The sequence below is a fragment of the Polypterus senegalus genome, chromosome 4 (assembly GCF_016835505.1).
Source record: "Polypterus senegalus isolate Bchr_013 chromosome 4, ASM1683550v1, whole genome shotgun sequence".
Taxonomy (NCBI): Eukaryota; Metazoa; Chordata; class Cladistia; order Polypteriformes; family Polypteridae; genus Polypterus; species Polypterus senegalus.
This window is the reverse complement of record NC_053157.1, coordinates 33,959,688-33,981,858: the sequence shown is the minus strand read 5'-3', so window position 1 is coordinate 33,981,858 and position 22,171 is coordinate 33,959,688. Positions and strand designations below refer to the sequence as shown.

The 22,171-nt window shown below is 32.2% G+C and overlaps 1 protein-coding gene across 16 annotated transcripts in view; it reads left to right on the top strand.

The window, feature by feature from the left end:
* Nucleotides 1-22,171, top strand: part of LOC120527245 (transcription factor 4) — a 303,004-nt gene that overhangs the window by 196,646 nt on the left and 84,187 nt on the right. The window contains exon 1 of one of the 16 annotated variants that reach the window (XM_039750451.1): nt 12,805-13,068. The exons of 14 other annotated variants lie outside the window; for them this stretch is intronic. In XM_039750451.1, the coding sequence (XP_039606385.1) occupies nt 13,000-13,068 (69 nt within the window). In that variant the 5' untranslated portion in view covers nt 12,805-12,999. Of the gene's footprint in view, nt 1-12,804; nt 13,069-22,171 lie in introns of those variants that run through there. One more of the 16 variants, XM_039750452.1, reaches the window with a different exon arrangement.

Below are 22,171 nucleotides of genomic sequence, written 5' to 3'. Positions count from 1 at the left end.
GACACATTTAATTTTGTTAAATATGTGCCAGTTAATGTAATATTATGCATTTGTATCTGGCATATTTAACATTTTGATTGCAAGAACATTGATGTTTTTCTACAAACACGGAGAATATCCATTTCTGTGTAATTATCCGTGTATTCTATATATCATTATATTAACAATTATTTTGTATTTTTACACATTTGTTCTGGAATCGATGTGAATGTTTTTTATGACATAAAAACCTAAGCAGGACCCTTTTGTTTAAATGATATATCGGTAATCAAAACAATTTTTACTTTTAAAAGCAAAATATGAAATCTGTTCATTATTGGTGTTAACTTTGAAAATGTTATGGTAGGATTGACTGTATTTCTGGCATTGTAGACAATGAGACGGTTAACGTGACATAGTTGTTATATATTGCATTTATTGCTGTATTTGATACTTTATGTATGTGGACATATATGTGTGTGTGTAGAGAGAGAGAGAGAGACTGCATTTTCAGTCAGAAGTAATGTAGCCTTTCTTTTTGGAAAATATAACTTTTAATCCAACAGTAACATTTTTTTAATGAATATGATTTCATTATCTTTTTTTTTCTTTAAATAATCTCTAATCTCACAAAACCATTCTATTGTAAACAGAACTGTTTACGAAGTTAATTTACTTAAACTACAATTATCCTGTCACTTCAGGGAAACCTTGAAATAATGTGGTAATCAAAAGGAAATTAGTTCCCATTAGGCAGAGTGCAGTTTCAATGGTAAATGTATTTCTAAAGTATGTCAGCTATTTTTTTTTTTTTTTTTTGTCTGTAATATACTGCTAAAAACAAACCATATTTATCGGTTAGTAATTTGTTGGACAGCAAGAGGCTTTGGAGATTTTGTATTCTCATGAAACATTGCAGAGTTGAATAGACTCACATGTTGAAGTATATATGGATGTGCAATTTGAAACATTGTCCAAGTGTATAGTATTTAAGGTGGAGAATCATTCTCAGTGATCTCCAGACTGCAGTGATGAGGTACAATCATAGTTTCATGTACTTTACTTTTTACCAACAAACTGTCTTTTTAAAATTTATTGATTTGCTAAAAATATGAGCAGTATTTTACTGTAGCTTCACATATATGTTGGTTGTAGATATGTAGAATAAATAAGCAAATAAATAAGCAGTTGTTATTTATTTGTATTTTTTTTATTTTTGCTGAAACAGTTTTTAAAAACTGCTTAATATATTAATTTGTATGAATGAACGCTTAATTTTGTGTTGCTTTGTTTTGGTGAAAGCTGTTTTTTCTGCATGCTTATTTGTTAAAAAGAAATTAAAAACAATATGCTTGTATTGTTCAAGGACAAATTGTTCTTCCTCTAATGTTATTGATTGCAAAATTGAAGTTCAAGTTTAGTTTATGTACCCAACATTAATTAGTTTGCACTGAGATCAGTACCAGTCGCACACATGCACAGTAGGTAAGTAGTTTCTTTAAATCACATCTAACTTGAGCTCCATTTTTGTGAGCTCTTGTGCCACCTTCAGCCCATCTGTGGTAGAACACCAGATTTCCTACATTAAAAACAGAATTGATCATGCTGTGGCTTTCACATTAATACGCATATAAAGAATCTGTTTTTGAATACTACAAATAAAAAATCTTATTTATTAATATCAGACATTAAATATGTGATGTTATTTTTATGTAACTGAAGCAAACATCAGTTATCTTTATAATACATTCTGATATCTCTATTTATAAGTTGAAATGGTTGCGTTTGCAATTACTGTTAAATATACATCATAAATTAAGTAATCTACTCTTTATTAAATACACTTGCGTGTTTAAATCACCAGAACTATAATGAAGAATGAACTTCAGATGCTCTGATTGTTTTCCCATTAACCAATTGCTTTGTTCATTGTATTATAAAAGTAATTCAGTCAAAAATTACAAATTTATTTAAAATGTGAATACCTTCTTGACAAGCAGAAGTGTATTAAAGAGATGAGGAGATTAAAATGTTGTGGGACTACATAAATTCTTAATGTATTAAAGCAGCAATTTTAAGTCAAAGCAATAATACATAAAGAAAAGCCTTCAGCATTTTAGTTCTGATGTCTTTTAGATTGACTTGTCAGCATTACTCAGTATATAATACCTAGAAAAAACTCTCTAGCCTTCTGAATTATCTAAAGTATGTTTATGATTTCATTTTTCAGTTAGTAGTGAATAATGCTCATTCAAACTGAAGCAATAACACTAAATAACTAAAAGATTTATTTTGTTGTTTTAACAAATATATAGCCTTACAGTATCATATATATCCATTGGTCATTGTACTAATTATCTAAAGAAAATTCTTGAATTGCACCATTTCACCAACCACATGTGACCTCTTGTAGTTCACATTAACTGAGTTACTTTACTAAACTGTGAAAACATTAATTCTGGCGAATAGCAGCTCAGAGATAGATAGATAGATAGATACTTTATTAATCCCAAGGGGAAATTCACAATATGACAATATGTTATCTCTTAGATAAACATAAAACTTGAAATATGTGACTTCATCATATTCATCTCAGTTGTCCTTTGCTTTGTGTATTATTACATGGTGCTGTTTAGTAAACTAGTATTGTTTTCAACTAGTATGACCTGTAAATTATTAGAAATTCTAACTAGCTGATTTTAACTGAACTTTAGTGCCTTACAGAATTAATAAGTATTTATTGTTTAGCAGTTCAATGGAAATCTTAACTTTGTTTCAAATGTTTTCTTTGCATCATTGGGCAAAACAAGGTTACATGGTAGATGCCTGCATAAAAATGTGTCATCAAAACTGTGTCCATTAGCTAATAATAAATAGATCTTGTTCTCTTATTATATATTTTTGGGCAATGTGAGATGTTTCAGTTAGATTTAGTGGCAGCTCTGAGGTTTAAGGTATTCAGGCTTGAGGCATCCTTTAATTTTGTCCATCTTGCTCTGTCTGACTTGGTAGCTTGATGTTGAACTTCACGGTTTTCTTGTGTAAATTGGGGCCCTGGATAAAAAAACTTTTTTTTTTTTTGGTGTGTAGTTTACACTTAAAGTGGAACAAATATATGTTTACTGAGACACCTTAATTTAAAGTGCGTGAACGCATGAGACAACCATCCAAGCGCTAAATCATAGGTTGTTTCACATGTGCTAGACAATAATATACAACAAAGCATTACATTCACAATGGAAACGTTGACATTAACAAGCAGCCACAATGAGTATTACAGCGGGATAAAGACAAAGACAAGATAACTGCAGCAGTCCGTAATGGAGTCACCATGATGTTGTCTTCGTTCCTTTTGAAAAATGGATATTTATAGTGTTAGATTACAAGCAGGCAGGAAGACAGTTAAACAGTAGTTTGAACCTAGAGCTTGTAGTGTCAAGTCCAACTCCTTAGTCACTAGGCCACATTGTGTGAAAGCATGAGAAATTCCAGGAAATGAAAATGTAACTTTTCTTGTCTGCACACGATTTGTTTAGCTAAAAACTACTTAGCCATGATCAAGAAAGTTAACTCTTGCTCCTAATTCCCATGGACCCTGCTGTGACTGCAAATGCCCTCTTGTGGAGTTAACAAGACAAGTTGTTATTCATTCCTGTGCTTTTGAGCCTCCTCCCACCTCTGTCCAACATTGTGCTCGATAAAACAGTTTCTGACGCTTTGCTAACTGCTTTGGGTTACTAAAGCAAAGTATTGAGGATCCAAACAATGGAAATATATGTTCTGGTAATTTGCATTGGCTGCTTTAAAAGAGGGGCTTTGCTGTGTACATTGTGCTCTTAGATTGCACTTCAGTTTATTGCAGCCATTGGGTTTAAGGAGTTTTGTTCTTACTACTACTAATGCTACTAGCTCTGTGTGTGTGTGTGTGTGTGTATATATATATATATATATATATTTAATACATATACGGTATATATTTAATACAATATATATACAAAGAGAAATGAAATGCATTTCATAAAGTTTGTTTATTGCCAATAGAAAATGTAAAATGGTATTATCTGGTACTAAATAAATTTTGTCAAGTGTAAGCTTCTTGATTTAAGGTTGGCATTTTAGAATTAATAAGTTTTTATAGTCTGTGGAGAATAGTTTCATAACCTTATTAAAACTGTGTGTGTATGTCCATATTTGTGTTTAGTGCTTGGAATATGCCCTCTGTGGAAATAATCTCAGTGTTTAAACATAATATTAACATTTAATAAATGTGTGTTCTGTCCGTCTCAATGCAAACTTTCCAAGATAAATGTTAAAAATATTTAAGTTTTTTCAGAAGCAGCAAAAGTACTTAAATGAAGGGAAACTGGAGCCACAATGACCTCTTGGGTTCTTTGTTAGAAACTGCATGTATACAGGCTACACTATATTCCATGCAAATTCCTAGATGACTTGACTTAGGCTTGCTTTTATATATATATAAACCTATGATCAAGAATTAGTTTAAAAAAGAGTTATTAATCGAAGCAAGTTTATTTATTGTTTTCTTTTTTCTGCAATAGACAAGACAAGAATACCAAACGGCACTAACACCTGTGGGGCTCCTGTTTTAGAGTGGGCTCAATTTAGCAGGTACCACTAAGATTCCATGATTTCTTTTTTGGGCCTTTTGAGATCACTAAACCAATATTTTAGTTTTGTTTTTACTGTGTCCTCTTTAACACCCACACCTACTTATAAGGACTCGTAAATAAATTTCTTACACGCTCAACCAACTAAGGGGCTTCTTTCTTTTTGGTCTTCTCTTCCCTTTGGCTATTAATTTTCTCCTTTGCACTTTTCTCTTCAGTGCTAATCCCCTCACTTGGTGCCCTAACTGCACTGGTGTGTTAAGTTTTTGACAAGTTGCATCTCTGAATATGAGCATAATTTCTGCTATTGGAATAGAGAGCTTTCCATTTGAACATCTGATGGCAGTCTCACCAAAAGGGGAAAAAGGCTTAACAAACACTTCGACTGTATATGTGTAATCCATAAACCAAAATGAATTTGAACCTCTGTTCAATGATTTGATTTTTTTTAATATATCATTGTTTAAAAGAAACCTAGGCTTTTAATGCATGTTTGACATTTCTTATAGTTTCACAATAGTGGTTAGGAGAAAGGTTAAAAACAACCATTTTTATTAAATATGTTCTGATTATTGTCCTTCATTTCTTAAGGATGCTAAAGCAATTTTATACATCCATGTGATCTAATAATAACTATATTTAAACATAGTTCACATTACAAAACCTGAGCATTATTGAGATGTTCCTTCAAGAAAAATCTCCTAATGTTTTTTTGGACTTTTTAATGGTGTAATATTCATTTTGTGTATGCATTTAGGTACTTAATGTAAAATAAAGTTTGATTTTTTTTTATCATATGTAGTTTTTGTATCTGTTAAATATGACTTCATCTTATCAATAGCAGTGGATGTGTGACTTTTGTTATTAAAAAAAATGGAAAAATAATTTTTGTGAGCATTTTGTCAGGACATATACATATCTTTCAGTTATTGTCTGTTTGCCTTATAAGCTCTTTGTAATATTTACATGAGGTTGTGTCAGTATTCAAAATATTTGTCTGTATCATGGAGTTTTAATAACCTTTGCTTTACATCCAAGATGCTAATATCCCTCCAAGTGCAAGCAGCAGAGTTTCAAATATTATGATTGTTGTCCCAAAATGAATCCTTAGAACAATTCAAATAAAAACGACCAGCTTCTTTTAGGTCAATCTTGTTAGTTTTCTGTCCCAATCTTAAGTGGCTGAACAAAACATTTTTTTTTCTATTGACGTAAAGAAGGGGAAGTGAGCAGATTTTTCAAACACAGCTTTACTATTTCGCCATGACCAGATGTTAAACTTACAGTGGAAGTCGAACACTGATATTTCATTGCTTCCTATATTTGAACTGGTGTGGATAGGAAACTGGGATGTATTTTAAGAGTGTTAAGGTTGAATTTTTCAGTTTGTGATGTTAATACTGGTGCTAGAAAAGTGTATAATGTGCATACATATTTAAAAGGTTGAACATCGCCTGTAGGTTTTGCCAAAATTGTTACATTCAGTTTTGCATCTTAATTTTTGTTTTCATCAAGTGACATATAAAACCAAAAATCTGTAGTTGGTTAGTTTGGATGTGCTGAAGTAACATGCACAAACAGGTATATGCAGTTTGGCCTGTAAGTCTGAAAGCACACCATCAGTGTTAAAGAAGAAGTAATAACACCCCAATGAATGTTTTGATCTCTTTGCCACTTTTCAGAATGAAGTGTTGGTCCATTTTCTTTCATTGTTACAATTACTGTTGTTGCAAGTGATTAAACCTATTTTTCAGCGGTTTTATCATCCGGTTACTATAGTGTGTTCTCAGATATACTGCTAAGTCTACAGTTACTTGTAACTGAAATGAACTGTTGCGACAATGGCTTCCACTGCAGCATTAAAAAAAATATGAGCAGTAAAAACCTGCATGGTATAGCATAATGCTAAATGACACTAGCTAGATTCAGTGATTATTCTGTAAATAGAGCTGACTCTCTTCAGAAACTTTCCTTGATGTAATACTTATTTAATAAGATATTTTAACCTAATTGCCCTTGACTTGATAACTTTGCCCCATTTCTAAAACCAAACCAAATCAATTTTAAAAAGCCAAGTCCTAGAATGTTTATTTTTTCCTGTATGTTAATTTGGCATGGTATTATTCAAAAGTATAAATTATAAAAATGGCATCAAACTTTATTTGTTTGTTTATTGTTAATCAAGCATGCAGCAGTTGTATGAAATTATGCATTTTTTTTTTTTTTTTGTCATACCAAACAGTGCTTCATCTTTTATCTTTCTTCTGTCAGACATGCTGTAAAGTGTTGTGGAGTTTCTTTTTACCAATTGCAGTTATGTGTATCTTTAAAATGCTATCTTTCAGTTGTGTTTAATATCCATCTCTTTCTTGGTACTTATTCGTAAACAAAGATGTTTGTTAATTAAATTCGGGTTTACTAATGTCATATGAAGAATATTAAAATAAGGATGATTCAAGGGTGAGCAGTTTTTGGTATAGCAGCTTCCTTTTCAGATGAACTGCTAACATTTTTTTGCCATATTGTCAACTTAAAACAGGTCAGCTTTTGGACAGTTTAAAGTAAAATATTTAAAATCAGTAAATTCCCTCTCAGATCTTAAGTGAACTTTGTTAAACTGTAAGAATGCTAACCTAAATATTTTTAGATGATCTTATATATAAGGCACTTTATTTTATAGTTTGTATCTTTCTATAAATAACAAGATAAAATGAATACCAATGTGACGAAAAGATCTCAAAATTCAGTTGCAGGTTGAGACTTCTTTACCGATAACAAACAGACTTGAATCCTGTGTAGCCTATTGTTTATTGGGGTGGGTACTGATCCTAATAACATAAAACTAATCCAGTCCTGTTTTAGAATATGATTGACCAACAGTGTAATGTGCTTTCTTAAAAAAATAAATAAATAAGTAGAGAAAGTGGGATATTTAGAAAAATGCTGTGATCCTGCAGTTCTCTTTGTGACTCTGTTATAGATTGCTGTGTTTTAAAGCACAGTAGGCATGTTTTGAAAGCATATTAATTGGGGGAAATAATTTAATACCTGCTGTGTGCAACAGGTTTGTAAAAGTAGAGTTAAAGCTTTAAAACTTTTATTTTTTTTTTCCTTTTTTTTTTCTTTTTTGCAAATTTCAAATGTTCTGTTTGTGCAAAAATCAGAGAATCACCATAAGGGCTGCTTTGCATTTTTAATTTAGTAACTAACATATGAATAAATTTGCATATTAATTAGTTGCAGATTAAATCATGCATACATAATTGCCTCCTTACTGTGTTTAATGTTTGTCAAAATCTCCAGCCTGGGTTGATGGATGTCATTTGAAGATTACAATTTGATGTACCCTTGGAAATATCTGAGCAAATAATGTTAGATTTGAAATAGCAGAATTAGCTAAAATTGTAGAACAATTACTAGTAAATACTTAGAGAGAAAGGTGCAGCTTTCCTTACAGTACATTTTTCCATGCACAGAATCATTCCCTATTCATAATCATTAATGCATCTCTTAATTACCCAGCATAAGCAAATTAACACTTGCGGCACTGAATGATTTTAGCTGTTCAGAGTGTAAAATTAAAGTTTGTATACATTTTACATCCAAGTGCTTAATATATGTTTGGTACATTATATTTATTATCTAATGCAATAAACCCAGCACTCTGTTGCTTAGCTGTATATATACCTATATGCACATTGACAGGTCATGCACATATATATAGATGACTTATTGTGTTGTTTGTTTTTATTCATGGTATACTTGTTTCAGCAATATTATCATTGTTCCCAGTTCTGTGTTTCATTTATGATTTAGAAATAGGCATTTACTTATTCTGTTTTTAACACCTTTATAAAAGTAATTATTTTCATATTTGTCATAGGTTCTCTAATGGATTTAAGGCAATAATATAAATTGTTTGTTGTCCAATTAATAGATTTTATTTCAGTTTATCCAAATAGCCTCAGATATATATAGTGTGTTTGTATGCATATACACCACAGAATAATACAGTTATGCCCTTGTTGTCCAATAGACTGGCTCAGAAATACACTGGAAAGGAGCAATGTATTTTCATTTAAATATTTATTCAAAAATCAACAAGCTATATCAAATGGAGGTATTATTTGTTTTCCAAGCCTTTGTCATCAATATTTTCATTTTGTCTCAGATATAAAACTAAGCAGTAACCAAAGCAGAAGGAAATGTAATTCAGTTTAAACATATTTCAGGGTATTGGGGCAGGTGGCTTATTCGGGGGGAGGGGGGGTTTAGGATTGCGGTTGGGAGTTTTTGGGCAGCTGAAATACTTTTAATTTTTATATTTATTACATTTGAATCAAATTTATTTTTTGTTGCATGTCATTGTTTTTTCCTTGAAAAAAATTACTAAAAATACTATATTTTTAGTAAAAAAAAATTTATACAAAATTATATACTTTAATATTTCAAATATATATACATTTTTTCAAAATGTGTTATTGTTATTTTTCTAAAAATCGTTTTCTTGTAACCCTCCCCATTAAAGTTTTCTGATTAATCTTATTCAAGCTATATGCTCTGATTTGGGAAGGGGATGGGGACATTAGCTCTTTCTCGAGATTGATATTTTACAGGTGCTTTGCCATGTAAAAACAGCTGAACATTCGCTTTTCAGCAAGGTGTTGCTCCTTTATTAGTGGTCGGCAGATATGTTAGTCTTTGAGAAATGTGTAGTTGTCAGTTGGCAAGCCCAGAATTTATTAACTACTTTAAAGCCGTGATGCAGTCTCAGTGATGTACTACTTTGTTAATGTCAGGGCTGGCACAGAAAAAAGAAACTCTTTTTTTTTCTCCCTTCCCATTTTTGAGGGCAGTCTGCAACTGTTACAGTATGTATATGAATGTGTTTTTAAATGTGTGTTGTGAGCCTATGGAATAGACTGCACATAATGCCCCTAGCTTTTAGATTTTGGTTTATTTTTGTGTTGATTGATTTACTGTATGTAATATGTGAATTTCTTTATGAGTTTATACAACATAGAAGACACTATATTTGAAAATGCAGGTAGGAAAAAGACAAAGAAATATGCACTTTATTATTTTATTATTTATTTATTTTTTTTACTGTTTTGGACTTTAAGACCCAGCATATTAAGGGTGTATTGCACAAGGGCTAATTAGTGTTTGTCTAGGCTGTGATTGGTTGAAGAGCTTATGCCCTGATCTAGTGGTACAGTGGGATATCATCCCCCCCATCTGGCACAAATCGGTTTTGCCATTCTATCTGCTTCCTGTTTATTCTTTTGAGATTTTATTATTTACTTAGTATTTAAATTATTTAACTGATTCGTTCATTCAGAATGAGATTTTTTTTTTTTTGCTGTATTTGAAAATAAATGTTTGGCCTTTTTTTAAAATTTACTGTACCATGTTTTGCTGCTTGTAGATGGAAAATAAAAGTATTTAGACAAGCTTTCCTCTTTGTTTGTAGTGCTTTTGCGAATTAATGGAGGCACAGCTGAAGGTTTTTTAACTGCCGTCTGGTTTTAGTAATTTAGAGTATATGTTGCCCTTCACTTTTGCTGCAGACTGGCACTAGTGGTAGTAATGTTTGTTTTTGTGTCCTGTATGTTGAACTCTGGGGGAGGTTGAAGGGGTACAAATGTGAATCCTGTCAGATTGACAACTCACTGTTCTAATGAGTAAAAAATCCTCAAAGCATGAAATCGGAATGAAATGTGTGATTATAATTCAAGTACTGTTTACTCTAATCTCTTGGGGCACTCAGAATAAACATGGAGTGAATCGGGGGAGAAGAGGATAAAACTGCTCCTTTCCTTCTCTCACTTTTTCCACCTATGAAAGAAACTTAAAAAATATAAGCCCCAATTAAGTGAGCAAAAAATAACTGCACTCCACCCCCTGCCTCAAGCAACATAGACATACTAACTCTAGCCTTGTCTCTTCTGTTAATATCAATGTCTATGTACCAAAAGCCATAGTGAGTTATAAGAAAATAGGTGTCTTGAATTATTAAAGTTTTTTTTTTTCTTTTCTAGGAATGGTGGTACGCTCGAATGGCATTTGCTTCGGCATATGCAAATGATTTAGTTTCATTTGGGATCAATTCCCAGAGGTTCCCTCTTTTTTCTGTGATGCTCAGAATTTGGCAGGCGCAAACACTTTACTTGTTAAATCTAGTATAAAGAAAAAAGAAAGCTGCAGTGTCCCAATTTGCACATTTTTTTTTTTTATTCTTCGATTCTCGTCTTTGGACAAAAACGCTTTACCTACTAACAGACTTTTGTAGAGATTTCTATTTAGTTCTACCATAGTTTATTGTTATTTATATATATAAATGTACAGGGATAAATGACAAAGGATTTTTTTTTAACACTATGGAAAATTCATGTTGGTTGACTAGTGTTGTTAACAAGTTTTATAAACATTTATATTTTTACATTTTTGTTAAAAGAGAGATGGATAGACATTTGTAAATTCTCCTTAAATAATGAGAAAGAAATATTGTGTTCGTATTTAGGTGCTTTTGCATAAATACATGCCTGTCTCTCCATATTTGTATTCAGAATATATACACAAAGACGTGTATATATCTAATATATCTCTCTGAGTATATTTTATATATGTTTAATGTAATACTTTTCTTAGCATGTCTATAGATATACAGCTAAATATATACTCATGCTTACATAGGCAGAGTGTTTTTATTCGCTAATTTATATAAAGAGATTTTACAATCACAAATTAATAAGTAATTACTGTGGACTAGCCTCTGTAATGGAAACTAGCTTCCTAATGTCTGGCCTATTTACTTTAAATTTGTTTAAATTATTAATTAAAGGTGTTTGCAGAATAAAGAATGCTACAGAACTTATAGTTAGTTTCGTCAAATTGCTATTTGATTAATATTGAAATTCCCCTGCGACACCTCTCCCCTCTCCACACACACAAGTGAACACTAATTGATTTTATTGGTATTTTTTCTTGCATTTTATTTTGTGCTCTGCAATATACTATAAATTGAAATTATTTTTGTTACATAAGCATGTATTAAGCAGAAGTGTGCTAATTTTGAAGCATGGTATTTGTATAAAAAAAAAAAAAAGTGTTTTTTTTTGTTTTAATACAGGAAGTTTAACAGTCAAGATCTATCTGTGTTTTTAACCTGTTAATTAAGTATAATTGTTTCTGAATGAAAACTGCTGTATTTATGATCAATTTTTGTATGTGTTTCTGAATTTTAAAAATTGTAACATTTAAATGCTCATGCTTCACCTGTATACTATAAATGTGGGAAATGAGACTGATGAATGTAATGCTTGTTACTTTAGTTGAAGCCATGACCAGAATCTTATTTCTTGAATTCCCCTTCTCTAACTGCTGGTAGTAATATAATGCAACAGATACTGTCTATACACAATTGTGCTGAATTAAAAAAAAAATGGAAAAAATAAAGCTAATATAGCACATGTGGAGGATGAAAAGTGATCTTCCAATATATGAGTTATTATTAAACCTATAATCTTTTTTTGGTAAATGTTTTAGGATGGTTTGTTGACCACAAAATAGAAAATGTAGTCTTTCCTCCGCAACGAGGTCAGACTTTTTTTTTTTTTTCCTCGCTGCGAGTCAAGTTCTCAGGCAGCTGCATACAATGCTGGGAGCTAGCCAGCACCAGAGACAGATGGTAGAGTTATTAGATGTGCATCATACGATTCCCTTCCTGCCACTCGCTTTTTAATCAAATTAAAACAAAAAAAGAGGGAGTCAATTAACTGCATTTGTATTCTACTCAATAATGGACCCTATTCCAGCACTCTACCCCCAAGGCAGAACAAGACTGGGAAATTTTAGGAGGATTTGTTTGTCATATATTTTACTTTGGAATAGTTCTTGGGGAGGGGGAAGGAAAAGAAAAAAAAATGAGCTTAGAGGAGAAAATGTTTGATTTAGAAAATAACTTTGATTCAGTGTGTGAAGATGAAAATTAAATAGTCCATGTCAATTCAGAATCTTATAGAACCATGGAAAAGTTGAATCTTTCTTCCCTTCTTTTAAGAAAGCCGACCTAACTCAGTACTGGGATGGCTTCCAGATTTGCTATGGAAAGTTAACTGCCAGCGAGAGAGAGAGGGGAGAAAGAGCATGAGAGAGAGAGAGAGAGAGGTAGAGGGAGGAAGAAAAGGGATAGTCCAAGCCCACCTCCCTTTCCCACCCCCCAGCTCAACGTCAGAAATGGTTTCTCCCTACTTTGCATATTCACCATCCTTGGCCTGGCCATATGGGAAAATGCAACTGAAGGAATTGTTGTGAAAAAAGGGGACAGCGAGTTTGAAATAAAAGTTGTTATAGTGCTGCTGAAGAGGGAAAAAAAAAGAATAAAAGCACCATGTATTGTGCATACACAATCCCTGGCATGGGTGGCAGCTCTTTGATGTACTACTATAATGGCAAAGCGGTAAGATAACTCTTCTCCTTATAGGTGTCATTGTACTTAGTTTTTACTGTTAATAGTAAGTGTGTTTGCTGTCATTCATAGGATGCCAGTTTAAAATAAGCCGTAACTGTTTGTAGATGGTAAAGAAAAAATCTGTAAAGGATTTTTTTTGTTGTTGCTTTTGTTGTTATTTATTTATATACCCCACCTCCTTGCCCCTCCATCTCTCCCCCTTCTCCTTACATCCTGTCTAGGAATATTTCATTTTTAGTTTCTTCACTAATAATGCTTATACGAGTCACAAAAATGATGTATATTCACATGCATCATACGAAAATTAGTGCATAAAGAATGCTAATTTATTGCAGTTTGTCGGGTGATGCTTCAGTTTTATCTCTGTCCCTCTCTTAGCAGTGTTCTTTATGTTTTCTCCAGGTAAGTCAGGTGTACTATGTGGTGACAAAAGTTACCAACAAAAATCCATTTTTAAAATTACATTATCAATAGGATTTTAAAATTATTGCAGAGTGAATAGTCAATTCGGGGCCTTTTTTTGTATAATAAAACATTCTGGTTTCTGTTAGTGCAAAAGTAGTTGTAATCCTGTAAGCAAATATCTAAATGCTTTCCTGATCAGTTTTTGGGCCTTGCTACTTTAAAAACTCCAGAATAAAAAAGTTCCTGTTCACTTTATACTGTGTACAGAAAAGATATATAGCACTATTCCGTTTTATGTATAAACCTCATGTGGTTTAAACTTGTGATAGAGCAAATAGGCCAACACAAGTTAATAAGGCTTGTACCTCATCTGGAATGCTAGCAAAATAACTAAAAAAGGAGCAAATATAATTTGGACATTCAGGTCAAAGCAGTGGTAAGAAACTGTTAAATTAAATGTAATAGTTATACAGAGTTCCACTCGGATATTTAGAACTCTTTATTTAGATGTAAAGCCTAGTGATCACCCCTGTATTTTATACTTTTATTAGAGGCAAAAATCACTGTAGAACACAATCCTTTATAACTCTGAATTACATGCAAGGGTGTTGTTTCATGTTTCAAGTGTTGGAAAGGGGGAATAAAAGTAGTTCTAAGGATGAAATTTTTGAATAAACAGTTTTAGATGCTATATTTTGATATGCAACACACATGTTGAAATATAGTTCTAATATTTACAATATTTGATTTATATTCATAGGAGTAAAGGTTTATTAGTTAGGTCTTTGGGATGTTTTGCTTGATGATGATATGCAGAGTATCTTCTATCAATTTTTTTTTTTTTTTGCGCAAGCAGAGGAAAGCTAATTTAGTTAGACCACACTTGCATGATCTAAATTTGCTGTTGTGTGAATGAAGTGGTCTGGTCCAAATTATTAAATAAATAACAGGTGGTTTTAATACTATTTTTTTTCTTCATGATGATGGTTAAGAAGTAAAGCTAAATTGATATGGTTTGTGGTACACCATAGGCACCATTATTGTACATTTACCTATTGCATTTAATAAATGAGACAGTATGCACGATTGACTGTAGGAACTGCATATGATCAGTGGCCCGATGTTTCTGTATTAAAGACAAGTCTAGAATGTCGATGTAGAGTCTTGTGGCTTTGTGGTCTAGATCAAATTATTTTATTAAAGTTAATGTATGTTTCTTTTTTTGTGTGTGTATTTTGGAAACATAACAAGCAACGTCAATTGATAAAACATTAAGAATGTCAAAGGGTGCCCTCATTCCTGAATATGAGCCTTGTCTTTTTCGTCGGATCGTAGTCGAAAATCCACAATTTTTGTCACAGATGTAAAATGGGGCTTTTACAGAAGCTGGCTTTGCCAGGACCCCTTTAATATACACATCCCCCATTCTAAGCAAGCTTTACAATCGGATTTTTGTTTATCATCCAGCAAGTATTGTTCTTGCTTTGATGCCGCATTGTGCGGGTCTTGATTTGTTGCCAGGCATCTTGCTGAGATTGTTTATGCTGTGTGTTAAGCGGTCAAAACACAGTATTAAGTTTTAATTCTCAGATTGTTGCATTTTTTTGAGGGGGTGGGTGGGGTAAAATATTAGCCTTCCTTTTAACATTGATAATTTTATATATTAAAGCTTCCTCCTGAAACAGATTCCATTTAAATTTTGTGTTTTAATCATGCATTTTGGATAATGTAAAAATAATAGATTAAACTTTTCATTGTTGCAAAAATAAAAAAGCTTTAAGATTAGTGAGCACCTCTGCTTTATAAATTAACAATTAAAGGAAGCAAATAAAACAAAAGCTTTTTCCACCACTTAATAACATGCTTTACTGTCCCTTCTGTATCGTAATGCACAAAATATATTAAGTATTTTAATATTTAAATAAAAAAATGAATACATGCAAATTTGAATTTAACAAAAAAGCTCTTTGTGTATATTTATGTATATGTAATTTATAGTACACATATATAAATGCTTACAATTATGTATGTTTTTGTATACTGTACCTCTGTACAAATGGCTAGATTGAAGCCTATGCATTTTTTGGAGAAAGTTGTAATCTTAACAGATCTGGAATTCTTTTAACTGCAATGAAATGCTATCAGTTTTTATATTATTTTATACATTTATTTCCTTACCTGAGATGTACATAAAGACCTGTGTCTACTATCATGCATATCACTAAATGAAAAAGTTTATGTTCAGATGCAGCAGTTAAAGCAAGACTCAGGCTGATAAATGTATGGCACAGCAGTACACAAGTTATTAATTATCGTTTTTCTTTTACAATAAATTGGGAAATATTTATACACTATGAAGTGCAAAACGGCACATTAATGATAGCAGAATCTATAATTACTGATTAGCCAGATTGTTCCATTTGAGCCATCCTTAAAGGTGTGAAGCGTATGTCCTTATAAACATTTTCTTTTCCTACTAAGCTTCTTTAGATGCTAGTCATGTAGCTTTTCTGCAATTTGAATTCAAGCCATTTTGTGAAAAACATAAAAGCTAGAACGTTAGGTAGACTAACATAGTTTAATAATAGCGTTTTTTGAAGAGTGGGGATTAAGTCTGAAAATAGTGGCGTATTTTAAATATAGCTTTTATCTTTTTGATGATTCATAGTAGTTTACTTATGTTTATAACTGGTAGAAGAAAATGGGCACTCAATGCACTTCTCATCAAAACCAACTAGTTTTTTAAAAAATAGTTTCTTATGTAAATTTGCCTTCATATTTGTGTTATGTGTAATTCCTTAGCATTTAGTATCTGTTTATATGTGTCCGTGTCAATGCAGAGTGTGTTACTGACTTTGCTTCTGAGGGATTTTCTGAATTAAATTTAATGTACTGTCACCTGGTGGTGTGAAATGGAAACTATTGTCAGCATTTCTGCTTTTGTGGTTTGGCAGCTGATTTGTAAAATATATTTACTGTGTGTTTGCATGTATTAAAAAAAAATTGAAAAAGTTAGACTTTTTTCATTTTAAAGTATACAAGTGTTTTCTCATACAACATTGGAACTGTATGTATGTATATATGTATGTATGTATGTGTGTGTGTGTGTGTGTGTGTGTGTGTGTGTGTGTATATATATATATATATATATATATATATATATATATACTATATGTATGTGTGTGTGTGTGTGTGTATGTGAACTTATATGCTACATTTTTATGTGAAGAAGTACTGCTTTTGCTTTCAGAATCAATACTTTAAGTGTATTCTGATTTATTTTCAAATGAAAACTTGCATATTTTGTTTGAGACTTATTTGCTTGCGTAGATAGACTATAGCTTTATTCATAACCTTTTTTCCTCCTTTTCAGAGATCTGTACACATGTTTAGAATAACTGCATTAGTATGTGTCATAATTTTATGTTACGGTTTCTCTTTTGTTTTTATCTGTGGTATATCATAAATGAGTTCAAGAAATAAAATTTTGGACAGTAAAAATGTTTTAACGTACACAGAGGACATAATGAAATTTAGCATGGAAATCCAAAACAAACCAAATCAATTGCAGTTAATTTTTAGTTTATTTGCTAAGATTTTTTTCTGAATGTCCTCAGTTTAGCAGAAATGAGTCTTCAGTGTGTTTTTTTTTCAATTTACTTATATTGTACACATCCATTTTTCAGTTTTAATTATAGTTTGATTCTGAAGAAAGCTTCTTTATAAATGGATGTCTTTGACACACGAGTTATGTATTTTTGTTGGTATGTATCTTTCATCTCCAGTAAAATTCCTGTGCATGTACAAAAATTATTTTCAAGATTACATGTGATTATTTTTTTTTTTAGTCCACCCCCCCTCCCAACGTGCATCTAAGCATGTTATAGATTTTTTTTTGTTAGTTGTTTCTCCCACCAGCACTGATACCTTCTAATCTTTGTGAATATTAAAAACTGCTCTCTCCATAACATTAAGTCTAGGAAAGAGTGGCTACCTTGTTTAGGGCAGAATATGTTTGTTCCCTACTCCGATTAGTACCATTCATTTTACAAAGATTGCCAAATGTAAAGCCTTAATTCATGTTTTCAAAAATGCCTTCTTTGTAGATAATTTTTTAAAGTGATGCAAGGTATTAGATGTCTCTTCTTTTAGGTCTCAGATATGGCAAATTAAAATTTTAGCTTTTTAACGGTTTCTGGCCTGTAGATGATTTCTGAAAAGTTGTAAAGTAAACAAAACTATTAATTTATTTCACAATGGTTGGTTTTGAAAATCAGGATGCAGATAGTTAAAGGGTACAACCAGGTATTTTTCTAGAACCATCCTAGCAAGTGCGAACCTCTCCCTAAACTGCTTCAGTTAACACTTTGCATTTTGTTGCGTTTCCTAGCAATGATTTTGCTTAATCTGATTTGTTACAGGAGTATTTGTCTGATAAGTTTTATATATTTTATTTTGTAAGCATTAATGGCATTGCCATTAATTGCATGTATTGAATGCATAGAAAGGGGACTTTTATTCCTGTTGTCAATTGGTCCAGTTAGCATGTATTGTATAGTAACATACATCAGCTTCATTGTATGCAGTGAGAATATTTGTTGCAGTATTAAACAAGATAAGGATTAATGTCTGAATAAACAAGAATGAAACTTTTTTTAAAGTTAGGACAGTGCTTTTCCTAGAGGAAAAAATATGTCTTAAATGATTAGCCGGTTCACCATTATCATTACACTCCTTGTCTTTGTTCTTTAGTAATTGTACACACCCAAAATGTGCTTAAGTCACCATTTCCTGTTCACACGGCAAACACCTAATGAGGTATTCGTTTTTAATAGGTCAATTTTAAATGTCGCTTTTTGTTCCCAGTATGCACTTGTGGAGTGAAATACCATTTAACTAGCTACTATCTTTTAATAACGCATTGTGGTATATCGTGTCACAACTCAGAAATAGAATTGACCTTAAACTATATATATGTCTATTCATTGTCTTAACTGGTCATCAGGCTGACTATGGATAAAAAGCTAATAAAATGAATATAAAATAAAGCATTTTATATTTTTGATATTTTTTGACATCATTAAAATATTTACTTAAAAAATACAGCATCATTTGTAAGTCTATTTTCCTCCAAAGTATTGTGATCTTATTTTTGATAACAGGAAAACACATTATAACTATGATGTGGTTATTAAGCATTTTATTTTTCTTTAATTTCATTGTTGAATGTGAATGATTAAACCTTTTTTATTCATTCTGAACATATTGCTCACATCATTACAAAGGGTATAGCTACACAGTATTGATTAATGGAGATTAGATCACTTCTGTGCATTTAACGGTAAGGCAGTCTGGTATAAATTAATCTTCCGTCTTTTAAACAACTTGACAAAGAAAGGAGTAAAGTGTTACGAAAATGTGTGTTCTTTATTGTTTTATGCCTGTCCTAGTTGCTAAATGTTTATTTCACAGTTATAGGATGCATCTTAATTCAATAATGGCAGTGCTTTTCGCATTTTGTCCATCATATATGCGTCTCAGCTGCTTTATCTGCAGATTACTATGTAGGGTTGGGATTGATACTTATAGCAATTTATAATCTCTAAAACAATAAAACAGTTTCCAAGAACTCTGAGAGTTATTTGTAAGACTGGAAAAGGATTTGACTTTTACTCTATCTGTGGTACAAGTTTCATATTATACAATCTTTACATTTCATGTAATGCTAATATTAAAAGCTCTTTTTCTTAGCCCTGTGTTTTATTAAGACTTAAATTATGAGCTGACTATTAATGTTTGTTTTAAATGTTTCTGCTTTCTGAAACTGGGAGATTATTTTTAATTATTCTATCAATTGATTATTTATGGCAGCAATTAATCGGCTGTCAAAGTGCCAATTGGCAAACCTCCAGTGCAGAGTATTTAATTGGCTTCTTTATTTTACACTGCTCACTGTCCAACTGCTTCTTTTAAATCCAAACACTAAGAGATTTTTAATAACTAGTATCTTTTCCTGGTGCTGTGCTTCTACCCCCACCTCAACAGCAGGCACACACACTCAGTTGCTTATTAAAGAAATTAACACTTTGGGTAGATGTCAAGATAGTCAGAAAAGTTAGGGAAAAGGCAAAAAAGTTAAATAATCCCACATTTATATATTAGAATTGAATCATATTATAAGGCACAACTAAACAGTTTCTGTATTGCAAAAGCAGGAATGTGTATGATGAATGCTGATTATTTCAGTCACTGCCCTTGCATTCAGTTTTGTCTACTAGATTTTATGTTAATAGTTGTTTACATGCCTCATATATTGGTTAGCAATCATCACTATATTTTCATGACCGGCTTCTCTTTGTGAAGGTGTGGGAAAGTCAGAGCCACTGTGGGTGAGTGCAAGTCCAGTATGTGTCAAGAACATACATGTTTAAACACATAAGGTCAGCTTAAGCATGTTAGTCAATCTGAAAAGCACATCTTCAAAATGTTGAAAGCCCCCCAGAAAAAAAACAGCTAACCTCAATGACAAACACTTAAATGTAGACTCAGTATCTTTGTTAATGAGGTGTTAGATGACTAGAAATCTTTAATAATATAAGCTATTGGACTGCCTTCTAGTATTTCATACTAATGTTTTACTAAAATATCAGTTTAGGTTGTGTTTTAAGGCAAGTGTCAGTTGTCCACACCAAGCAGTGGCTGCAGAGATTTACTTCACAGTCTGAAGGCTGGATTTCTGGGAAGCAGTACTGTTGTGTTTAGTGGTGTCGTTTTCTTGTTTTCTTCTTGTTTCAGTGATATACTACGTTACCCGTCAAAGCGGCATTGCAAAAAACAAGTGTACAGTAATGAGCACTGGCAGAGCTTGACATATGGTGTTAATTAAATAAAATGAGGAGGGGGAAATAAATAAGTGCTGTGGTCACTTGCCAAAAATCATAACTGAAATTCAAGATAATAGTGCCTTTAATCTATACCATTGTTTAGTTTTCTAAGCAAGTGGATTCTCACTAAGGTAGTTAAAGCATAACAAATTTGCCTTGTTGCACAATTTCCACACAGTTTAGTGGTACAGTAATCTGTTAAGAAATCTCTGCAAAACCCAAAACCCTTTTTCTCACTGCCATACACTTACATACATCAGAACCTGAACTCTGAGGCTGATTGGCTTGTATTGCACCAATGCAGTCATCTGGAGGTTATCTCACCGTGTTCAACTTGATCTGGAACACTGTAGGAATTCATTATCTGTCAGTTTGTATAGATGCCTCCCATAGTTGCTCTTTGGAATGCAGAAAGCTATTTCCTGTTTTTTTCTTGTCTGGTTTGTAGGATATAATGCTGTTTTATTAATATTTATTTGAGGAGAAACGATATTGACTTTTTGCCCCTGTTACAGCCGGGATTGAGATTGCCTGCGATCTTTAAAAATGCTTCTTTATTAGAAGACCTTTAAACTTTGTATTTCATTTTTTGTACCAGTCCTATATTTCAGTTATACATAACACTTCTGCATATTAACATTTCCTCCAGCTGCCAGCCATCTTTTAAATATTGGAAGCGTATGTGAGCTTAACTCGAAAGTGAGTGGCCACAAAATCTAAATGAGCAAATTGGTTACAAAAGGTTGTTTCGCAAAACTTCTATTTTTTGTAATCTTTCTGTAGTTGTTATATTTCAATTACTACATTTCAGTCTTGTATTACATTTGATCTTTTAGTTTGTAAGGCTTCCAAACTTCAGCATTGCTTTTTTTCCCCTTTTTCTTTATTATAAGTCTCCCTGGTGTAAATTACAGGTTTCATGGCGGAGCAGTGGTTAGCACTGCTTACAGCTCCTGGGAACCTGGTTCAGTTCTCCGCCAGGTTTCTGTTAGTACAAATCTTGCATCTTGTGTCATCATTGTTTTTTCTTTGAATTTTCTATTTATTCCCATATCTAGATATTTATAATTTGTGCTAATTAACAAGTCCATATCGGTATAGGAGTAGTGAATAGTTACGTGCAGAAGTGTGCCTTGCAAACAGCTTGCAACCTATGCAAGACTGGTCCCAGTCTTACGCTCTGTGTTATCTAAATTGGGTCTGATGGTTTTTAGGAGCTGTTTAAAATTAACTATACAAGGAAAATTTTTTTATGTTAGGATGGGAGCAATTCATTGTGTAGATTTCTCCATCCTTTTGTTGTATTCAGATAAATTGAGTGTTTCTGTTTTCATAAGAGAACAGTGTTGAGTATAAACCCTTTATAGATTTATAAGCCACAAAATATTATATGCAGTTATAGTGTGTGTAAGGCATTCCAGAGTCAAATTAGTATGTTTAAGTGTCTTTGCAGAACAGAATCAGGTTTACAACTTCCAGTAATATTGCTTAGTAATATCACAACATGACATTCTTAAACTTGCTTATTATACATTCAATAAGGAGAAAATCAAATTCCATGCCATGTCTCCAAACTTGTCTTAACTAAAGGGGGTTTCATTTCTTGGCATGTCCGTCTGAACAAGGTACCTAGTCAGGCTTCTGAACAGACCTGTCTCTGTTTCAGACAGTATTGCTTTAATAGACATGCATATTTTTGTAGCATATACGGTACCACATTTCATTTTAATTTTTAAGTGGTAATGCTTTGAATTTTAAGTAGAGGCGCTTTGGGAAAATGTGCTAAAATATTGAAGCTTCAC